The sequence below is a fragment of the Taudactylus pleione genome, unplaced genomic scaffold (genome assembly GCF_031769625.1).
Source record: "Taudactylus pleione unplaced genomic scaffold, aTauple2 ptg000080l, whole genome shotgun sequence".
Classification (NCBI taxonomy): Eukaryota; Metazoa; Chordata; class Amphibia; order Anura; family Myobatrachidae; genus Taudactylus; species Taudactylus pleione.
The window spans coordinates 3,107,121-3,129,672 of record NW_028284482.1 but is presented as its reverse complement, the minus strand read 5'-3'; the positions used below and the strand labels follow the sequence as shown (position 1 = coordinate 3,129,672).

Genomic DNA, 22,552 nt, shown 5'->3' with positions numbered 1-22,552 from the left:
TATGGTGCGTCCTACTAGTTGCATTGTGACAGACATTTTCAGCAAAAAAAAAAAAAAAAAAAACACACCGGACACTAGCAGAGTTGCCAGATCCATCACACCAGACATATCGCGCTGCACGGCGTATTGAGGCTAGATGAGCAAGGACACCTCTGCATTTGTGTGAAAATATAAATATATATCATTTTTTTGTTTGTTTGTTTTTGCACACATACATACACGCACAGTGAATAGGTTACACCATGAATGAAACTGTAAATGAACATACCGTTCCAGAGAGGATATCATGGGGACAGCAATTGAGCAGGTGGCTTTTGCACACTCTTTCATCACTGAACTTGATCCGCTGTCTTGTTGTGTCGCCTGCAATAGAAGATCCAGAATATCCCATATTAGAGAATCAAATCCAAGTTGACTGTGCGCTGGAACATTACATTAGACTAACCTGACGACACTGGGCACGTATTAAACAAAACAAAAAAAACCTGCAACTGCTTCATGGACAGTTGGTCAGATTTTCAATATATAAGAATACATTTCAGTGAGAGATTTAAAGAACAGTCTGATTTTCAAAACAGTTTACAGATACTCTAATGTGGAATCATTCAATTTATGTGGATACCAACTGACACTATATCCATTTCTCTTATTCTCCCACTTGTACAAAACTTTGCAGGTAAGCAGTGGTCAACTGAGATTTTTACTGAAGGAGGACAGTTGTTTTCATCACCATGGTTTCAGTGTTCGTAGACCAAATATCAGAATACATTTAACCACTTAATGTCCACCAATAGGTAGATTGTGTCCTCTTCAACAAGTGGGTCTTCAAGTAATTGAATTGTTAAATAATGGTGCTTCAGTGGCATTAACCAAAATAAAAGAAGTATCTAAACATTTGTGATAGGGAAGGATTTAAAGCATTTTAATTGTTATCTGCACATAACCCAAAAGGATGAAAACATGCCCGTTTCTAGGTGGCAGGATAAAAGCTGTCATACTGTTAAACTATGGGGATATTACAGCATGTTCCAAAGCACTAGAAAACAACGCATCATGGACTATGTTATTCCCCTATTTTCTAAAGCAGACCATTAGCATAAAAGGCTTAGGAAACCGCACACTATAAAAGCAGAAATAATTTTCATGATGAGAACCTTGCTACAACCTCAGCCTTATATATGGGGGATAAATTGTTACTAATAGGGGTGGGTTACAATAGGATGCAGGGTAATAATATGCATACAAACCTGAGAAGTACTTACACTAGCCAAGACCCAGGAATACTGTTAGTGTGTAACATTTTACCAACATTACCCATGTCGTGCTCACTGGACTGCCAAAACTTTTCATGATGTGATCAGCTGGAGCCCAGACAGAATTTCCTATGTTTTTGTTTTCTATGTCCTTTGATGTAGATAATTGAAAAGCAAAAGGGCAATATCCAAACTCACCACTCTTAACTAAAGTTTATAGGCTAAACGTATATTACAAAATAGAGTGCTTCCTCATTATAATGCCAGATTACAACATATGGCAGATTAGTCATTATATAAAAATGTGGCATTATAAAGAGGGTAACACAAAGAATTAGTACATTTTAATGCATGTTTATGCAGAGAACACACCAGGTGGCAAGTAAGGGGGAGTTATAAAGTAGTGCTGCCCATCCACGAGAAGACAGGCAAAAGACTGCACGATTACTACATTGTAATCATGCAGTCGTTTGCTCGTTCAGTGCAGGCACAGCAACCATCTGCTAACATGCTCAACCTGACGTTATAGTCAGGTTGTCCAGCATGTTTGCCCGATGATAGATGTCTAAAACGACCATCAGGAGCGCGCATCGCTGGTCATTTTAATGAACGATTGCAAACGATTAATGGGAGATTGAACGATAACGATATCGTTCAATTTAATCGCCTAGTGGATGGGCAAGTTGAGAACGCTGTAGATTTTTACAGAAGAGAATTGCTGTGAACCTCCACCTGAGTAAACAGCTGCACAATGTATCAATTTTTCTCAGCAGCGTTTGCCTTAAACACCAACCATGCTATTTGTGAACAAAAGGCAGTTTTGGGACTAGTTGGGAAAATACAATAACTGCTTCACTAGATAACTATTATACAAGACTAATTATTTTCTGCTTAGATCACTACAAAGCTGCTCCACAAGATCAAATTCCAAGACATAAATATGGTCTTGGTTGGAAGAGTGTGTAAATGTAAAGAAGCTTCACAATACCATTCATTCAACAGGGCACACTTCAGCACAACAACATTGCAAGGCCTGCATATACAATACTAAGGACAGCAATATATCTACTGCAGGCAGGATGCCAAGGTCTGTCAGTGCTCCAAACCACTAAGGAGCGCTAGTGTAGAGGAATGGAGAAGGCACTGGAAACAAAGTCTAGCTAATCAGAAAGTGTCAGATTAAAAAGGCAGCTTTTATTAGTAAGCTTTGTGCCAGCCACTTAACTGGTCCACGTCCACTGTATTTCCAACAACGCATCATTTGCTACACTTAGAAAAAGCAGTGTGTACTGGATAAGTACAGAGAAACATCTGTGGTCCTGATTATATTTAGTGAACAAAGCTACCAATAATATTCACAAACGTAGTACAAGATTTGGGAATCTGTTCGAAATATATACAGGCAAGGTAAGTTCTTATATAGAAAACAATGGGTTTTACAGCCAAGTAAGGTTTCACCATCATTAGAGCACTATATTCAAAATACATTTTTTATTTTTTTTTTAAATACATTTTTCTCCATGCTGCCCATGCCAATCCTCATTAATTGTCATCAGCACTCCTCACGGGGACTGTGGGACAAGTGCCTGATGTTACCACTAAGCAGCAGAGATACCTTATTCATCTTTCTGGTGTTTGGAAATGTCTGTATATTCTGTTTCCAGGTAACATAATCCCATACCCATATATCTAGCGTTTCTCCATGCAATGGATTTTAAAGTTAATTCAGTGAAATATGATTCTTCAAAGATGTACAAAAATTGTACAAAAGTCTCACTTAATTATTCCTGAAAGCAAGTACCACTACAATAGTGTTTATAGGTAGACAGCCAAGCTAATGTAAATGGATCCATTTATTTATTTTCCATCTTTTGGGGGCTTGACTCAATTCAGCACGATGCTGTATGGCTCTGGAAGGTAGCTTCTGGAGCTATTCAATTCAGCGCGGTTTGGACCGACAGTTGAAGCCCGTATTCAATTTGAAGCGAAAAGCCGAGATCTGCGAAAAAGTATCGCCGATTGCGACTTTTCACCAGTTGCAAACTTATGTCCGTATTCAATTGCAAACACTTTGCGCGTACGCGAAAACGCAATGCACTGTAATAGGCGAAAGATTTGCCTCTGAATAGGTGGAGAAAAAAAGTGCAAAATCGCTATTTTGGGGTGCACAGGTGGGAAAACCACTCAGCATACTTGGGACAGCCCCCAAAGCATAACAGTCAAAAAAAAAAAAAAAGTGAGGAACACCCCAAAAAAGCACTTTGAAAAAGGGGTACAAACAAAAAAAAGGCACGAAAGAGACTTTTGGGGGGTCTGCATGTATGGGTGAGGTGTTTTTTTGATTGCAGGCGTTTGCTTTAGGTGTGTTTTTTAAGTTTCTTATAACTTCACTCTATCAACTTATAAATATGCTAGCACCATTTTCAAGTACCACAAATTTGACAGGACTACTTATTTTCTCCTAAAAATACTGCTTTATGCCATTCTTCACCACTTGTGCAAAGACGCTAATTGTGTGAACTCAAGTACGCCAAACTGTTTCATTAGGGCTAAATCGGGCACTACTACATTGATCCCCAATGTTTCCACATTTTTTGGGGGGGTCGGAGGGGGTTTCAGGATGATTTCCCCGATTCTGACACCACTTTTTGCCTGTCCTGCCTTTGTGTTTCTCCGTTTTCGCATCTTTTGGAATTGAATAGTGCATGTACGCGCCCGATAAGTTTCCGCAGCTAAAATATGCTATGTAGGCGAAAACTCCGGCATGCAAAACTATCGCGTAAGCAAAACTAATTGAATACAGGCCTAAGTCGGAGAATGTTGGTTGTCATGACTTAACCTGGGTGTTTAGTCACAAAAAACGCATTCTCCGACTAAAGTACCGGGTACGAGGTTAGCGTTAGAAAACAGCCTTGCTACCGGCACTTTAGTTGGATTTTTCCTCACACCCTCAAGACCAAACAGTGTGCCGAATTGAATAGCTCTGGGTGTTCCCTACCGGGGTTATTCAGCATTGTGCTGATTTTAATTGTGCCCTTTGATTGTATATAGTTTTTAAAGTAAAAAAAAAAACCCTCCAAAATCAAAGTACTAATGTAAATATTTATCTTTTTCATATCATTTGCCTTTAAAAAAATCTGAACAAATTCCATCTTTCATAGGGCACGATTCAATTGAACAGCACCGGGAAGGAGCTCCTAGAGCTATTCAATTCAGCGCGTTGCTTTGATGGAGAATGCCGGTTCTCGCGCCTTAAACATGGTGTTTAGTCGCGAGAACAGACATTCTCCCACTAAACTGTCCGGCGCAATGCTGTTTCCGCGGCACTAAGAGCAGAACAAACCATTGCGCCTGTAGTTTTGTCTGATTTCTGCTCGCACCACAAGAGGGGTGCAAAAAGAAATCCTTAGTAGGGCTAAACAGCGTTCTGAATGGAATACCTCTGAAAGCTCCTTCCCGGCGCTATTCAGTTCGCGTTGAATTGAATTGAGCCCATAGAGGACCAATCGGAACAACAGCTCAACCATACAGCATCTCCAAGTTAGTTTTGGATGGGGGCGCACCAAGTACATCTTATATGATACAATTTGTTCACAAATCAATGAAAGCATAGGTTTACAAAATAGCATTTATTAGGCTCTTAAACGTCCTTCTAAATATTTGGGGCATTTCAATTAGTGGAATTGCACATCGCAGCCACCAACAACCCTAATTTTTCCTCGCAGCCCATAGAGGTGAGCAGGAAATGTAGCAAGGTTGAGTGTAATGTAATAAGCAGATATATACACAGTTGGACCACCGTGGCCCATCACTGCTATTTGAATTGGACCTTAACAGTTTAGCCAGAGTGGAATATTTATTACATAATGAGATAACCTGAGGGATTACTTACAAATGTCTTTGGACATACAAAAAGAATGTACTTTACTGATGTAAATGATACACCTGGATTAAGAAATGCATGTCAGTTCTACAAATGCCCAGCAAGCTATTTATTCTATCAATTTGCTGGCATATTTAAATATAGACTTGGGAGTAATGGTTCCTTCAACTTTAAATAACTGTGAAATTTAACAGAGCCAAACTTGCAGTTATCTAGAGAATATCTGTGTACAGATTTGTCAATCCCACCCTCTGGCATGTTTAGTGATGTCACAAGCACATACACTGCCATACTAGGTTTGATATTTAAGATTTTTGACCTGTAGCAACATTTTTTTACGCATTGTGTAATGGCTGTGGGATGTGAATTAAGGAAAAGGATTCAAAACTAATCAACTTTAAAGAGAACTGCAATGGAAAGTTAATATAAAAATGAAAAGTGTGTTCTATCGTCATGCACAAGAATGTAGGTTATTAGGATAAGGTGGCCTTTCATTTATTTAATCAAATGATTGCTTCATACAAATTTTAACATCCAGCAATCCATAGCTCAGCTTGTAAATTATGATATATATATATATATATATATATAAAAAAACAAAAAACCCTCAAGCAGGGGGGAGGTTTCGAATTAAGAGAATAGCTATTCTACTCAGATGGGAAGTTATTTTTCTTCTTCAGTCTCCATGGCAGCCATTACAGTGGGCTAGTCCTCCAGCTCCCTAATTACAGACAGGAAGTTTTTCCTACAGGGACCTCCCACTTGGGGTACATAAGCTAGCTCCTCCTGTTCTCGTGTCTTTTTTCCTGTCTCTAGACAGAGTAGGGATGTTTGTTATTTTCCGAAGGACTTACCTCTTTTTCATACCCAGCTATGTGACGTTCAAGCCACAGTCTGTGGCAGTGCGGTTCCCCCGGGGATGTGGGACATGTGGCTGGCGTGCCGTTCTCTCAATGTAGCGGCTGCGCCATAGCAGAGTTTACAACAGATTTGTATAGGACACGGCCAGTGGAGGCTGATGACGCGATCAACCAGGAGGCATTGCGGCTCTTACTACGCAGGCATTATTAAGGGCTATTAAAATGGCGCTGTGCACCGGAGAGGCATCCTGTGTTTTTTCTGCCAAGCAGATACTGTAAGTGCAGACATGGAACAGGAGTCTTCCCCCCAACAGCCGAATAACGCCCAGATCGGGTAAGTCCTTATTAGATGGATGCAGATTTCTAATTTAGCCTAGGGTAGATAATAGTATGGTTTTATTATTATTTTTTTCTGCAGTGTGCCCAATTCAGTAGAGCACAAGAAGCAGCTTTCCAAAATGAAACCCATGAATGTTAAATGTGCAGCATGTGAGACAGCATTTTCTGGAAGTCAGGATGTGGCTTTATGTAACGATTGCAAGCATAAATTTCCATCTGTTCAGAATCAGCAAGTTACTCAGATTCAGGATCTTATGGAATGGATGAAAAAGTATTTGGCCTCTAAAGAGGAATTTGTAACCCTTCATGGGTCGAAGATCAAGATCTCAGACAAGTCTTGAATATGAGGAGGCAGAATCCTTTGAACAAAGTGTTATGGAAGGATTGGAACATATATCCAGTGATGAGTCTGGTCAGATTCGGGAGGAAACAAGATCTTTTAATATGGATATTATAGAAATAATGTTGAAAAATATTTATAAATCTCTGAAATATAAGGATGTGCCTGAAGGCAATGAACAGGATTTATTGTTTGAAGATAGAGCAAAAAGAAAAATACTGTTTTGAAATCTTTTCTTCTAAATCCGTGTGCATATTAGCACTCCATAATCTTAAAGCTCTGGACACAGAAGCAATTGCTACACCAGATCTTAAACGAGACAGCTGAGGAAACGTGCCCCTTTTTAAGAGAGATTTCCATTGTATCCTTAAAAGAGACTCCATCCTCTAAAGGAATAGTTGTTTTAGACAACATTTCTGCAACCGGAGCATCCACTTTAGGAATAATGCACCATTTAAGAAACTCATCATCCCTTACAGGATACATACTATCAATTCTGGCCAGACTTCCCTGTCTTTTATCCAGATTCTGACATTCCTTTAACACAATTTCCTTCATGACCTTATGTACAGAAAAAACTATTACTTTTTGCTCTATCTTCAAACAATAAATCCTGTTCATTGCCTTCAGGCACATTCAGATTTCAAAACCGTATTTGTTAAAAAAAAAAATCTGGAGATAATGCAGAGAGCAGTTGAATATTTATGTGAAGCCTTTTTGGATGCGAGACCTTTTACTGCAAGATCCATGGCTGCAAGGAGAGCGTTGTGGCTTTATTCTTGTTCTGCTGATGCTCATTCTAAAAACAGATTAACAAATTTACCATATGGAGAGGTCATTACCGTTTGGAAATAAAATAGAAGCACTGATACAGAGGATAACAGGTGCCCATCCACTAGACGATTAAGTTGAGCGATCTTTATCGTTCGCAAAAAAAAAAAAAGACCAGCGATGCGCGTGCCCCACTGATCGATAAGACATCTATCATTGTGCAAACATGCTGGACAACATGACGATATCGTCAGGTTCAGCATGTTTGCAGATTGATGACCCTGCAATGAACAACTGCTCTTTCAGTGCAGGCTCATCACAGACTGACAAACGACTGCACGATTACAATGTCGTAATCGTGCAGTCGCTTTTACATCTGCAAGTGGATGGGCACCTTAAGTTACCACAAGAAAAGTGGAGGAGATATCTGGTGCAGACCTCTAAACAACAGTTTAAGGAAGCACAAAGTTACAGGCCAAGGAGACCGTACAATAGAAGATACGCTACAGGCATGACAAGACAGTTATTTCGTCAAACCCAGGGTAGACCTTGTGGATGAAGACTGCCTAAATACAGTCCCTCACCAGATTACCAGTAGGGGGCAGACTTAAAATTTGCAGAAATATTGAAAAAGATTACCCAGGACAGATGGGTTTTACATAGATAGAATTCCCCAGACGGGACAGATTTGTGATCTCAAGAACTCCAACCTCAGAATTAAAGATCCTAAAAGAAAGTATAAAGGAGTTAATCAGTTTACAGGCCATAAAACAAGTACCTCAGATGGAAAGAGGGAAGAGCTTTTATTCTCAAATGTTTCTAAGTAAGGAAACCATCGGGACAGTTCAGAACAATATTGGATTTAAAGAGACTCAAACAAGTTTCTTCAGACAAGATGATTTCGGATAGAAACTTTAGAAAATCTCCTCTTCAAAATTGTTTTTAATGTCTTTAGACCTGAAAGATGCTTACTTCCACATTCCAATCTGGCATCAACATCAGAGCTATTTAAGATTTTGTATCCTGAACAATCACTTCCAATTCACATGTCTACCATTCAGTCTGGCTTCATCCCCAAGAACTTTCACAAAGGTCTTGGCAGTACTAACAGCCTATCTACGAAGACAGGGCCCATCAATTTGGCCATATCTCGATGACATCCTGATTTCAGGAAAAACAATACAAGAAATAAAAGGACAGTCGGGACCAAATTTGAAATCCATGCAATTAAGTGGCTGGGTATTAAATTGGAAGAAGAGCAAATTGGTACTAGTTCAACAGCTACAGTTCCTGGGGATAGAGATAAATACTGTTCAATACGAGATCACACTCTCGGAAGACAGATACGAAAAGATTAAAAAAAACTGGTTAAAATTTGTCCTAAAATGCAAAAGAATACAATTACGTACAGCTGTCTCTCTTCTAAGAATAAGGTATTCAATCATAGGGCATACCATGGGCAAGACGGGGGAATGAGAGATCTTCAGTGGAATATACTAAAGTTCACCCGCAGAGGATTACCTCTACATCATTACGTAATGCTGGAACAGCACACAAGGAAGTCCCTAATGTGGTGGTGAACTTTGAAGAGAAATGTGAGATCAACATATTTAGCAGAGCCACAGTACCCAAGACCAACTACAGATGCAAGCTCAACAGGCTTGGGATCACGTCTACTACATCTAATTGCACAGGGACAGTGGTCTCCACAGGAGAGACTACGATCATCAAATCTAAGAGAAACGAAGGCAGTCTGGAATGCAATGTTTTTCGAAGAGCAGATCAGATATTCTTATTTGAAGATTCTGTCAGACAATATCACAGTAGTAGCTTACTTGAATCGCCAAGGTGGCACCAAAGGCCAAAGTCTTATGGAAGAAGTAAAGAACATTATGATTTGGGCAAAGAGGCATCTTCAGTCCATGTCCCAGGGGTAGAAAATGTGAAAACCGATTTTCTGAGTCACAAGGAGATTATAGCAGGAGAATGGGAGTTAAATATGGAAACATTTCAAGAAATAAATGAAGAGATTTGGGGTACCCGAAATATATGTAATGGGAACAAATCTGAATGCAGAATTTCCTCAGCCTTTCTCCAGATACCAGATGAAGGGGACTCAAGCAGTAACGCACTATCGATAAGCTGGAGTTTTCACATAGGTTACATATTTCCACCTTTTCCCTTGATACCTCGAGTTCTGAAGAAAATAAGAGAGGAACAAGTGGAGATAGTAGCAGCGTTACCATATTGGCCAAGAAGAACCTGGTTTCCAACAGCGCTGAGGATGTCCGTAGAGGAGCCTTGGGTATTTCCAGTCAAAGGATCGTCTGAGTCAGAGACCTGTTTTTCATCCAGGAATAGAAGAGCTCAACTTAACGGTATGGAGATTGAGTGGTCGTTATTAAAACAAAAAGGACTTTCAGATCAAGTTATTACAATTCTTCTAGAAGCAAGGACAAGAGTCTCCTCAGAGGTATATTATAAAATATGGAAGACATTTTTGGTCTGGAGAAGGGCAGTAACTGACCCTTTGAACGTAGAGATTCCACAGGTCTTACAATTTTTGTATGACGGTTTTATGAAGGGTCTGGCAGTGGCAACTATTAAGGTGCAGATTTCCACTCTAAGTGTACAAATGGAAAGAAAGTTGTCAGAGGAAACCTTAATTAAGAGGCAATAAAAAAAAAAAAAGATTTGACCACAAATAAGATCTTTGGTAGCCCCTTGGGATTTAAATCTTATACTAAACGCGATGATGGCGGCTCAGTTTGACCCGTTAAAAGAGGTGGCTTTGAAATATGTGACATGGAAGATAGTTTTTCTAATTGAAATGACATCTGCTAGGAGAGTTAGTGAACTACAGGTCTTATGGGCAGAAAAACCTTTTCTTAACATCTTTCCTGACAGAGTGGTGTTGAGAACTAATCCTGCTTTTCTTCCTAAAGTGGTTTCCATTTTTCATTTGAAACAGGAAATTGTTTTACCTAATTTTTTTCCTTAGCCAGAAAATGAAGAAGAAAGGAAACTGCATAAATTGGATTTAGTAAGAGCTCTTACTATATATTTGGAAAGAGTGAAGGATATTAGAAAACCAAAACATCTTTTGGTTGTTCCACTGGCGTCAGGAGAGGCTGTGTGCCAACCAAGCAAACTATTTCCAGAGAAGTAACTGTCTTCATATATAAAAAGGAAGGACGCAGAGTTCCAGAAATCATAAAGGCACACTGTACTAGGACGATGTCAGCATCATGGGCAGGAAAGGCTCAAGCATCAGCAGCGGACAATTGCAAAACAGCAACTTAGTCCTTTATACATACATTTTCAAGACATTATGCTTTACATATTGCGGACCCTCACTTCAAGCAGCCTTAAATAGATTTGCATCAGATTTGGAGTCTTGACTATATTTTTATATAAATATATATGTATATGTATCTGGCCCACCCATTATATAAGCTTGGGTACATCCCACTGTAATGGCTGCCATGGAGACTGAAGAACAAAATTACGAATGATAAAACTTACCGATAATTCAGTTTCTTCGAATGCTCCATGGCAGCCTTAAGATTGCCCTCCCTTGGTTGTGTTTTTTCTACAGAGAAGGTGATGAAGACACCCTCAAAAAGACACAGGGGAACAGGAGGAGCTAGCTTATGTACACCAAGTGGGAGGTCCCTGTAGAAAAAACTTCCTGTCTGTCATTAGGGATCTGGAGGACTAGCCCACTGTAATGGCTGCCATGGAGTATCCGAAGAAACTGAATTATCGGTAAGTTTAATTACATTGTTGTTTTGCCATAATTTAGAAGAGTCTTGCTTTTGGCTACATAATTTGTAGAAATTGGGAGGAGTGTATTTTATATGACATGTACCTTCTTAGGGAGCAATTCAATTGTTTTATCGCGCCCGATCTCCCATCTAACGTAACAGGAGATCTGGGTGCCATTTTCAATTGTTTTGGAAGCCCATGCCTTATCGTGCACATGGTTTCCAAATAGACCGGGTTTAGCCACATAAAATGGCTCAACCCATCTCAGTAGGATGCGAGCAGAAATGTGTCCACCTGCCATTATTTATGCCTTAACGGAGCAACAATTGAAATGCTCCATCGGGTGCCCACTAGTGTCAGCCACAGGTGAAAATAGTTGAATAGCCCCCTTGAAGTGGAAAAAAAAAAAAACTGGTCTGGCAGAGTTAAACGTATTAATCCTCAATCGCGATGAATAAATTGTAATTTTTATGCATTTTTTGTTTTCAGGCAAACATTAGGGCGATTCAATTCAGCAGGAGTTAGTGCTGGAAGGAAGCTCCCAGAAAACATTCACTTAACTGTTTCCCGTCAGAGTAAACATCGCAGTGAAGTCGGAGAACGACAGTACTCGCGACTTAACCTGGGTGTTTAGTCGTGAAAACCAGCATTCACCGACTAAAGTGCCACCCGCAAGGCTGTTAGCGCCACGCTAAACTGGAAAACAGCCTCGAGCACTTTAGTCTGATTTCTCCTCGCACCCCCAGGAGGGTGTGATCAGAAATAGTCAGTCGAACTAAACAGTGCACTGAATTGAATAGCCCCCTAAAATTTCATGTTTTACCAGGATCATCTCACCATTTGTTTAATTTTAAGATTTTTTTTTTACTGCAGGGACAAAAAGGACCGTAAATTAGAAGTTAATTATGCAACAGTTCATCAATTCCTGAAATTAAATGCATACAACCAAATGAGATTACACATGTTAACAGTGTTGCTATGTAGAACTGTTAAGAACTTTTTTTTTTTTTTTTTTTAAATAGTCAGAAGTCTGAAATCCATTGAAGTTCTTTTCCTTGGTAACCCACTCTTGATCAAATGTGTTTACTGAAAGTAAGGCATGTAGACCTGTGTCCTTTTCTGTGTTCAGTTTATATAGATAGTTTAGCTCGGTTTGGGCCAGCAGCTGCAAGAATTAATTTTCCCTTTGGATTACACAACTGCGTTTCGTCCACATTCATTAACACATCTGAAAAGTTTGTTATAACTCACGGCTCGGCGAATGCGGGGCCTTTCTGATACTCCCTTGCGGATTGAAGTAGGCAGGCATAGATACATTGAACCTTTATAAATAAAACAAGGGGGCCAGATTGTTCAGTTTGTATAAAATACATTGCTTCTGCCAGCATTTTAACACAGTATCAAGTACATGTTGATCCAGACTTTATGAAAAACATAAAATAAAATAGCTATAGTTATTCCCTCCTAACCCCATTTTAACAATTTCCAGGCATGTAGTTTCACCAATGGTAGAACTTTCAGTCAATATATTAAATTACAGTTAAAATATTATAGTTGTCAGTTACTAATTTGGTGTAAAGTACAAACATTACTTTTTAAGTCTGAGAGACCGCCAAAAAAAAACAAAACAAAAAAAAACATTACTATAAAAAGACAGTTAAATTTAAAAAATAATAATACTAAAAAAAATATAATGTATTCATTGTTATAGAAAAATAAAATTAACGTTCTGGAGAGGATCTTCATATGCTATAAAGAAAAAAAGACCCAGAGATAGTTCAGTCTTTACTGTGCACACAACCCACATTTGTGAAACTACATACATGGGCATTTACATAAATCATGCATTGATTGACAGTGTGTACACCCTCACAAAATTGTTAAACCCATTTATTAAAGAAAACAGAAGGCAGGAATCACAGCACGAGTTCCAAATCAAAACCAAACCATAAATGATAAAAAGTTACCAACCACCACTGGTAAAGGGCTACATGAAAATAAAAAGGCTTAAGGTGCGTACACACGGTGCGATAAAAATGCACGATATGAACAATATCGATCATATCGTTATTGTTCATATCGTGCATTTTTAGGTGCCTTCCAACCCACCAACGACCTGCGGGCACATATGGACGATAACAATATCGTCCATCAGCCGTGCATGCAGGCCAACCTGGTTGATATCGACCAGGTTACATAGGGACCGAAGGTCGCTGGCCCATCGTTGGTGGTGTGCTGTATGATCGATATCGATCATCCAGCACTCCGGAAAGGTGCAGGGAGATCGTTCAGCGATATTGTTATCGCTGGCGGTCATCCCGTGTGTATGCATCATTCTACAGGGAAATATGAGTTAATAAATCTGTTTCAAGAATTTTCTATGAATAATTAGAAAGCTTTAAAAGGTAACGCCCATCTTGGACATCTGATGAACCACACTCGTGGGCACATAACCACCAAGTTTCTTTCAGTCCTACAACTTTACTGCACTAAATAAAAAACAGGTGAGGTTTGTGAATCTCAGGATGTGGTCTCTGCTGCATGGAAGACACAGGTGTGACACCACTTCAGAGATACTGAAGAGAGAGGGCCATAACCTAAGAATAAGGTAATGCCAATGGAATTGCCATGGTAATCTTTTTAAGGTATGTGCAGACAGGTATTTTGAAGGCGATTAATTTTTCCACTCCTTCCCTTGTCTACACTGGCAATTTCCATGGGCAAATGTCTTGTTTTATTAAATTGATGCTTAGTCTCCTCTGCATTTTATTAGTTTCTGGAAAAACTCTGGCAATAAAACCAGTATTTATTAGATTAGCAGACAAATGTCAACATCTCTTCTGCCTCTAAAACTGGGTACACTCTAAACGATGTGTGCACCCAGCGATGTCGCTGACAATCCCAGCGCCGACATATTGTTCCCTGACCTTACATGCAGTACATAAGATCAGGCGATGAGCCAACAACCACACAGGAGAGCGCACTACACATTTTTAACGATTTGTCATTCCGATGTGTCAGAATCAGTCAAATCATTAAAGATATCGTGTAGTGTGTAGGGGCCTTAAGTCCAACTTTCCTTCAATTCCAACCAACCGTCAATATAGATTACAAACCACCACTACCTAAACATATCTGTCATTAAACAAACAGACATTACAACCAGAATTTCAAGAGAAGATGATCACCTGTTTTTGGACACTAGCAGGGTTTCTATGTGTCACCCTGTACTAATATAACTTTTTAAAACTATAACATCTTCTGAAAGACATACCCAGGGCATCTGGAATGCATCTTCCTTTGTCACAAACTAGATTATATATTAATGTTCACTAGTCAGCACAACAGCAGTGTAAATAGTTATCTCCTACAATGTAAAAAACACATTTATTTGAAGTTAGTTCTGCCAACCTTGTGTACAAGATAACATCTCAATATCAAATGAGGGTTTAAAACATTTTAAAAAAGTGTGAAACTTCAGTTAGAATCAGCTAGGTTAGCCGTTAACAGATATATGCTTGAATACTAACAAATTGCTTTAAAACACAACTTCCAAAAAAAACGTAAGGCTTCATTGGAAGATCCACTACTCAAACACAATGACTCAAGTGCAACAATTGTGGTTTTAACAGCAAACAAAAATTCCACTGGCACACTAATGATATATGGTAGTTACATGTTGTTGCAGTAAATTACACCCGTTTTGCAAAACATACAAATAGTGACAATTTCAAATCATTAACATTAAAGAAGCAAAAAAGGATATTTACTAGACTACCATGTAAATAATGAGGAAGTTCTAACTATGGGAGATATGTATCAAGCCTCCTAAAAGTGGAGAAGTTGCCAATAGCAACCAGCTTCAAGCTAGCATACATTGTTAAAAAAAGGCATATGTAGACGCTGGGGCAACTTCACTGTTTTAGAAGACTTGATTCATCTCCCTGTTATGTTTAGAAATATGAAATTGGAAGAGTAACTGGACACACCATCAAAGTTGGCAGAATCGCATGGAAAACACAAGCACTTGTTTGGGAACAACTGTATGAAGGAACCAGCTACCATTACATTTGTTCTCACTCCTCTACTAAAGAGAACACACTATATACCAGACGTGATAACGCAGATAAGCCCATATGGTTTGGTCGGATGTAGCAGAGCTGTGCTGGTTTCCCACCTTCCTTATCACGGTGATAGACGGGGTTCATGTTTACGTGTTGTGCTCTGGGGCTGCTACAGGGAGCGCCGCACTGTCAGTCACACCCACCCACCGATGACTCCGGAACAGACAGCACACACACAGTAATACAGACAAATGAATGGAAAAGCCACAGACTAGGTGACGCCAGCGTATAACAGGCGGTAACGTAGGCCATGGCTTACCGTCCCTAGAGGTCCCCATCAGCTGGTCCAGCATGGCGCGCATTTGGGCCTGAGCCGACATTATGTGGCGGAAGGGAAGGATCAGTGTCCGACGACAACTTGCTGTTCCGGTCCCCTTTCCTTGTCGGTGGGTCCTCCTATTACCCGCGGGAATAAAACAAGGCTATAGGTAACCGGTCCGCTCCTCACACAGCGGCCGGCGGCGGATACAGGACAGGAATCAGACGACAGCTCCTCTCGCGAGAATATACAAGAGTCATTCGCTTACGGAGCAACACAAGCGTCAGCCATTGGCTGTGGCTCGACTTTGAGTCTGTTCCAGTGAGTGGGCAGTCATTGGTCACTAGGTACATAAAGCCCGCCTCTTTTGTGCTGTGTGAGCGTTCATTGGCTGCTGGATGAGGCGGTGCCCATTTGCTCTGGGTTATTTCTTTTGCAGACTGTACATAGTAGTAGTGAAAGATATATATCCTCTTCAGTATTAGTACAGTGAGGGCGGAAGTATGTTTCCATGCCCAAACAGTCCACCAAAAAAAGAAACTAGTTATAGTTAGGGCAGTGTTTCCCAAATACGGTCCTCAAGGCTCCCTAACAGTTGCAGGTTTTAGAGCTATACATGGTTGAGCACAGGTGTTAAATCAAATTGATTGAGGTACTAATTAAGTCACCTGTTCTCAACAATGGATATCTCTAAAACCTGAACTGTTGGGGAGCCTTGAGGACCGCGTTTGGGAACCTCTGAGTTAGGGCTATTTCACACACACCAGTTTTCACTGACCAGCAAAAAAAACATCCAAAGCCGGCCGTTTTTTTTTGCCAATAATGGGTGCCTTTCACATGTAACGGCTTTAAGCAGTTTTTAATGTTGTGGTTTGTTATTTTAATGTAGGCATGCGCAGCAGCAGCAGTGGATTTGTGAATGGGTACAAGCTCAGAAAAGCCGGTGTGTGTGAAACAAACATAGCAAATTGTGCTTCACTGACTTGCAGTGATGGTACAGACACAGCAGCCGTCCTTGCCAGTGGATATTCATGGCTGTAACACGGTGACCGTGCCGTCTGAAAGGACCCATCTGTTTAAATAAATACTTTATTAAAATTACTACACAGCAAAAAAAGGCAGGTTTTTTGCTGGCCGGTGAAAACCGGCGTGTGTGAAATAGCCCTAAGGCCAGTTTTACACACCACGGTTTACTCCGTCCGGCAAAAAACCTGGTGGGTTTAAACCGTTATTTAACTTCAGTGGATGTATAAAATATATCAGGGCTTCCACGAACACGGCACGGTCACTGTGTAACAGCCGTGAGTACCACTGACTTGGACAGCTGCCTTCCACAGTTTCAGTGTTGTAGATTGAAAAGAGATTTTTAACACATGGAAAAAACATCACACACGGCACAAAACCGTTGTGTGAAAGGGACTTCTCTGGAAAAAAAAACGTCATGTTTTTTTCTGCCCGGAGAAAACTGGTGTTTGAAACTGGCTTTACTGTACAGTATACAGTACACACTCACTGTCTGGGTGAGAAAGCGGACTTCCTTTTCCTTCTCTGGTGGTGTGTACTTTCTAGCAAGCTGAGGCCTTTGCAGCACAACTTTCTACGCTCTTGCTATTGTCAGTTAAAAAAAAATGCTAGAGGTGGATGCATCTGCAATCCGAATGTATAGGTGTACCCTCCAACATTTCACAGCTAGAAAAGGTACACTTGAAACAACAGAAGAGGTGTGTTTTTACCACCCAGGAGCGTGTCAGCTAGAGGAAGCATATCTTTCCCCACCCATGGGTTGTGTCTTTCTCTACTCTCATTTTGGTGTGGCTTGGAGCCGGTAGCAGAAGAAAGTAAACAATCGATGCGGCTTTGAGAGCCGATGGTGCTGCTTGGTGCGGGATGCAGAAGAGAGTACAATCGATGCGGCTTTGGGAGCCGATGGTACGGCTTGGAGCCAGTAACAGAAGGTAGTACACAATTGATGCGGGCTTGGAGCTGGGTGCAGAAGAGAGGACAATCGATGCAGCTTTGGGAGCCGATGGTACGACTTGGAGCCAGTAACAGAAGGTAGTACACAGTTGATGCTGCTTTGAGATCCGATGGTGCGACTTGGAGCTGGTAACAGAAGAAAGTACACAATTAATGCAGCTTAGAACCAGTACACAAGTTTGAGCACTAGTTTGTTTACTAATTAGAGTACTGCGTCCATAAGAGTTAGTACACAAGTTTGTGTACAAGTTAGTGTACTGCGTCCATGAGAGTCGGTACAGAAGTTTGTGTACTAGTTTGTGTGCTGCGGTTACAGAGCTAGTACACAAGTCTTTTGAGAGCCGACGGCAGCACGGAAGCTGCTAGTGTGGCTAGGGAGCCGTAGGAGAGGCAGGAGAGCCGGTAGCAAGGTTATACTGCTGGAATACCCTTCCACAAGGTGATACAGAATGCAGATGTTGCGGCTGAGCCGGAAGGACCTACAGGAACGCTATAGTCGGCGAGGTGCATGCCTCCCAACAATTCATCTTGACTACTCGGGACAAGCGCGCGCTCCCGAAAAGGGGGCGTGGTCTACAAGTAAAGGTGCATGGCCTATCGGCACGCCCAGTGATCATCACTAAGGGGCGTGCCCAGCATCTCAGAGATGCTGGGCTGCCCCCGGGCTTCCCTCTGTACTGTAAATAGATGCTGTGCACATGCGCACAGCATCTATTCTTGCTCTTCATACACGCTGCTCTGCTATGCAGAGCAGCGGTGTATGCTCCACCAACTTCCCCCCCACCGGTGGACACTGCGGCCCTCGTATGGGACAGTCCCATAAAAACGGAACTGTCCCACTGAATGTGGGACAGTTGGGAGGTATGGAGGTGGCAAAAGGCCAGCATCTACAAATAGGAAGACAAACCAATCACGCTGTGCTATGGATAACATGTGACCTCCTGAGAATTGTGCAGATCACCTAGCAACTGAGGGAACCGGAACAACAGCGTCATGAGACGGTAAACTGCTAGAAAGAGACGAGTCGTGGCCGCGATTTGTGCGACCTTGTGGGTGTTACCTCAGCCTGTTATCATCTAGGGTCTCAAAGCTGCAACCCGGCTTTCTAGCTGTACCTCGGCCCACTAGGCCGCAACTCAGTCTGTTACCATCTAGGCTCTCAAAGCCGCATCCCAGCTATCAGCCGCACCTCAGTCTGTTACCATCTAGGCTCTCAAAGCCGCATCCCAGCTATCAGCCGCACCTCAGTCTGTTACTATCTCGGCTCTCAAAATCGCATCCCGGCTGGCAGGCTGCACCACGGCCCACAAGGCTGCATCTCAGTCTGTTACCATCTCGGCTTTCAATGCCACATCCAAGCTGTGTAGCCGCACCTTGACCCACAAGTCCGCACATCAGTCTGTTGCCATATCGGCTCTCAAAGCCGCATCCAGGCGGTCTAGCCGCACCTCAGTCTGTTACCATCTTGGCTCTCAAAGCCGCATGCCATCTGTCTAGCTGCACCACAGACTATGCATCTTAATCTGTATCACCTTGGCTCTCAAAGCCGTATCTCCATCAGTCGCATAACATCTAGTGGCCCTAGGTTAACCGTGCAAGCCTCTACTATCTTGAGTTAAGTCGAGGCAGCCACCTAAGTACCGGTGAACGTTTCCAGTTCTTTGGGAACAGCAGGTGACTGTTATTTCTGAAGACCTCGTCTGAGTGTTTCTAGAGGTCTTGCACAGTGAGTCCTAGGTGACCGTAACAGGAAGTTTGATAGGATGTAAACACCATGAGAAGTTGGTCAGCCTTGTTTGAGGGAATAATATTTTCTATCAATACATCAATCATTGAAGAAGTGGATGTCAATCTAACTTTGGAATCGAAAAAACAGCAGCAGCCTTCAAAACAGGAGCTGGGAACTTTTGTTTCAAGTAATTCTGTGACTTCTCAAAAAATTAGTTCTGAGAATCCAGCAAGATTTTCCTACCTTATCAGCTGAGTTGCAGAGAAACCAATTAATAAAGCTTCATCAGACTTTTGTAAATGTTCAGTGACAATAATATCAAGTAGGTTTCTGCTGTTTTCCACAATAACAGAAGGTTGCATCAAGCATCCAAACAAATCTAGGTAAAGCTTCATTATAGCCGAGTGTAGCCATTGTACCACTAGATGTTCACGTTGAAGCTGTGTGTTAAACTTCTCAAATCTGGGCATAACTGCATGCAAAAACAAAATAAATAATTTATAGACAGGGTTCTTGAAAATCTTTACCAGTCCTCTCTAACTGGCCATAGGGAAAGTCTTTTGTCCATCTTCTGTCATTTGGAAGAAGGGGGTTCATCAGTGTCTTCATCAAAGTGGGTAAAAAAATAGCAGTGAAGTCCATACCAATTGGAAAGGACACGTTCAAGTGTACGAGACATACTTAACCATCGAGTAGACACATTTTAGCAATTTTCTTATCATTTCATTGCAAAATGAAATATCTTCTCTTAGCAACTCCTTTTGGCACTTTTATTAAAATGGTAAGAAACATCTACTAGAAAATCTTGTAGATCAAATGACAAAGCCTTTGCTCCCTGTTTTGCAGCAATATATGAAAGGTGGCAAGTACAGCCTACTTCATAGATCTCTCCACTTGTACGTTTGTCCTGGAGCAATTTAAAGACACCCCTATGCTTGCCTATCATGACTGATGCATTGTCTGATACAAATGCTGCACAATTGCTGAGACTAAGGGCTTAATACACTACGAAATGCAACTGCGATATGCACGCACTTCATCTGCAATAGTATGCTAATTCATTGCGATCTGTTTAGCAAGACTGCAAAAACATTGGTACAATAGAGTACCATCGCAGCCTCTCACACACTTGCACAAGCCCTGACCTTACTCAAAAATTGCTAACTTTTTATTTTTAGATTGTGGAAGGAAAACGGAGTACCCGGAGGAAACCCACACAAACACAGAGAATATACATGCTTCACATAGGGAAGAGTAGCGGCTCAAGAGGTGGAGCTGCGATATAGTTCAAAATTCAAATAGGGGAGTCACACCAACTGCCAGTTAGTCCTGTCCAGCAATGTTTGACAATGTTTGGAATGGCAGTTGGTGTAGCTCCTTTATTTGAATTTTGGACTGAGCTTCAGCCCCCCCTCTATACTCGCCACTGGTCAGGGCCATGGTGGGAATCAAACCCACAACCTCATGGAGGAGATACCCCAAGCAGAAGACTGGGGAGCCGATGAGCACATAGGAGCTTAAGGTTAGTTATAGTGCTATTATAGGTGTCTACAGAGAAAAGGGGGAGAGTTTTGTTTGGAGGGACAGGGGAGTTGGGAAGTGTCAGAAAAAAATAGCAATTCAAATAGTGAGAGTGACATAGGAGAAGATTTATTAACAAGAGGGGTCAGTAATGTAATGAAGGGTATAGAGGGGTCTGTGAGTTGTAGTGTAGTGTACAGAGGGTTCCGTAATATAGTGGTGGGTATAGAGGGGTCAGTAAAATATTAATCCCAAATACTTAGTACACTATTAACTTAAGACACTGAATTACAGGAAAAAGTATACAATCTGGTTAAAAAAAGGAAAGGTCAGAGGTCTGATATGAGTGACCAGCACCATGCCCTGTACATGTATCGTTATGCTTAAACTGCGATATGTTCCATTTTTTGTATGGATGGGTAGGGGCACCAAAGGCAATTTTTCCCCTGAGCTCCGCTTGGTCTAGAACTGGCCCTGTTTAGGGCCTGATTCAGAGACGTACACAAACCTGATGGTTAGCGCACATCTTCGATGTTTTTTACTCTGTGCATGCGCAGGACCTGTTCTGTACATGTGCAGAATGGGTCCGGCGATACCGCACGCAGTTCCCCCAAACCTCTGCCTGATTGACAGGAGCGTATGGGGGGCGGTGCAAAGGCGGGTGAGATCCCAGAAATGGAGGCATGCCGTCCCTGTTTTCTGGATGTGCTGGGGCCAGGGTCTGCGTTCATGAACGCAGACTTCCTGGCCTTGCAAGCCGCCAGGACCCAGGTCAGGCTGCGGTAAACTTCAACTACCACAGCGTGGCCAAAGGGTCAACAATCACAACCGATGGTTGCGATTGTTTCAATGGTGATCCCAGGCTGCGGCCTAGGTCGCAGTGCTGTAATCACGCAGATACAGCAAGGAGGTGTCTGTTTCCTACAGACACCTCCTTCTACATTAGCATTTGAGATGGACGTCATTGCACAGCCGCTTGTGTGCGGCTCTGCAATTCTGTCCATCTCTGAATGAGGCCCTTAGTATTCAGTATTTAAGCATGTCATTGACACACAGGATGCTAAACTTAAAATACAGAAATAAAATTCTCTTATGCACAATCAATCCTTCCTCTCATCATGTTGCAGCCCTGCACATATCCTCCTGCAGACAGAGGGCCTTATTCAGACCCGTTCGCTAAGCTGAGAACGCATGCTATGGGTGATTATCGCACATTTGCGTATGCGTCCAAGTACCATGCGTGAACCAGTCACTGCCGCCGGGAATCGTGCGCTCATAGTACACAGACTGGACGCTACTTTGAGTGACAGCGCCGTTTGTGGGTGGTAACAGGGGAAGGTGCTTGTGAACAGGGGAGTGGTGCTGCAAACGCAGGCGTGTCTGGTCGTCCAAACAGAGTTTTATGGGTGTGCATAATTAACAAAGAAGCGTCATTGTACACGTCACTTGGTTGTATTTCAGCCTGCAGTGATCGCTGTGCTTGCAGTGAGGTAGGGTCTACCTCAAGCGCTGTGTGCAGCTCCGATGGCTCTCGATGTCACCGATTAATCACACACTTCCTGGAGATGAAGTGTGCTATGAACAAAAGGTGGGCGTCGCTCACTGCCGTCACTCTCTACAGCATAGAGGGCGTCGATTCACCAGACAGTGCGATCGCGGCATTTGCATACCCGACCCCTTTTAGCTGCCTGAGAGCGCAGTTTTAGCGTCCGGGTCTGAATGAGCTCC

The 22,552-nt window shown here is 41.8% G+C and overlaps 1 protein-coding gene across 4 annotated transcripts in view; it reads right to left on the bottom strand.

The window, feature by feature from the left end:
• Positions 1 to 15,900, bottom strand: part of LUC7L2 (LUC7 like 2, pre-mRNA splicing factor) — a 60,476-nt gene extending 44,576 nt beyond the window's left edge. Inside the window, exons 1-3 of one of the 4 annotated variants that reach the window (XM_088468013.1) lie at positions 15,598 to 15,900; positions 12,466 to 12,536; positions 269 to 363 (exon numbers count right to left, since the gene is read on the bottom strand). In XM_088468013.1, the coding sequence (XP_088324139.1) occupies positions 269 to 363; positions 12,466 to 12,523 (153 nt within the window). In that variant the 5' untranslated portion in view covers positions 12,524 to 12,536; positions 15,598 to 15,900. Of the gene's footprint in view, positions 1 to 268; positions 364 to 12,465; positions 12,537 to 15,527; positions 15,545 to 15,597 lie in introns of those variants that run through there. The other 3 variants (XM_088468014.1, XM_088468012.1, XM_088468015.1) reach the window with 3 other exon arrangements.
• Positions 15,901 to 22,552: the final 6,652 nt, after the last annotated feature.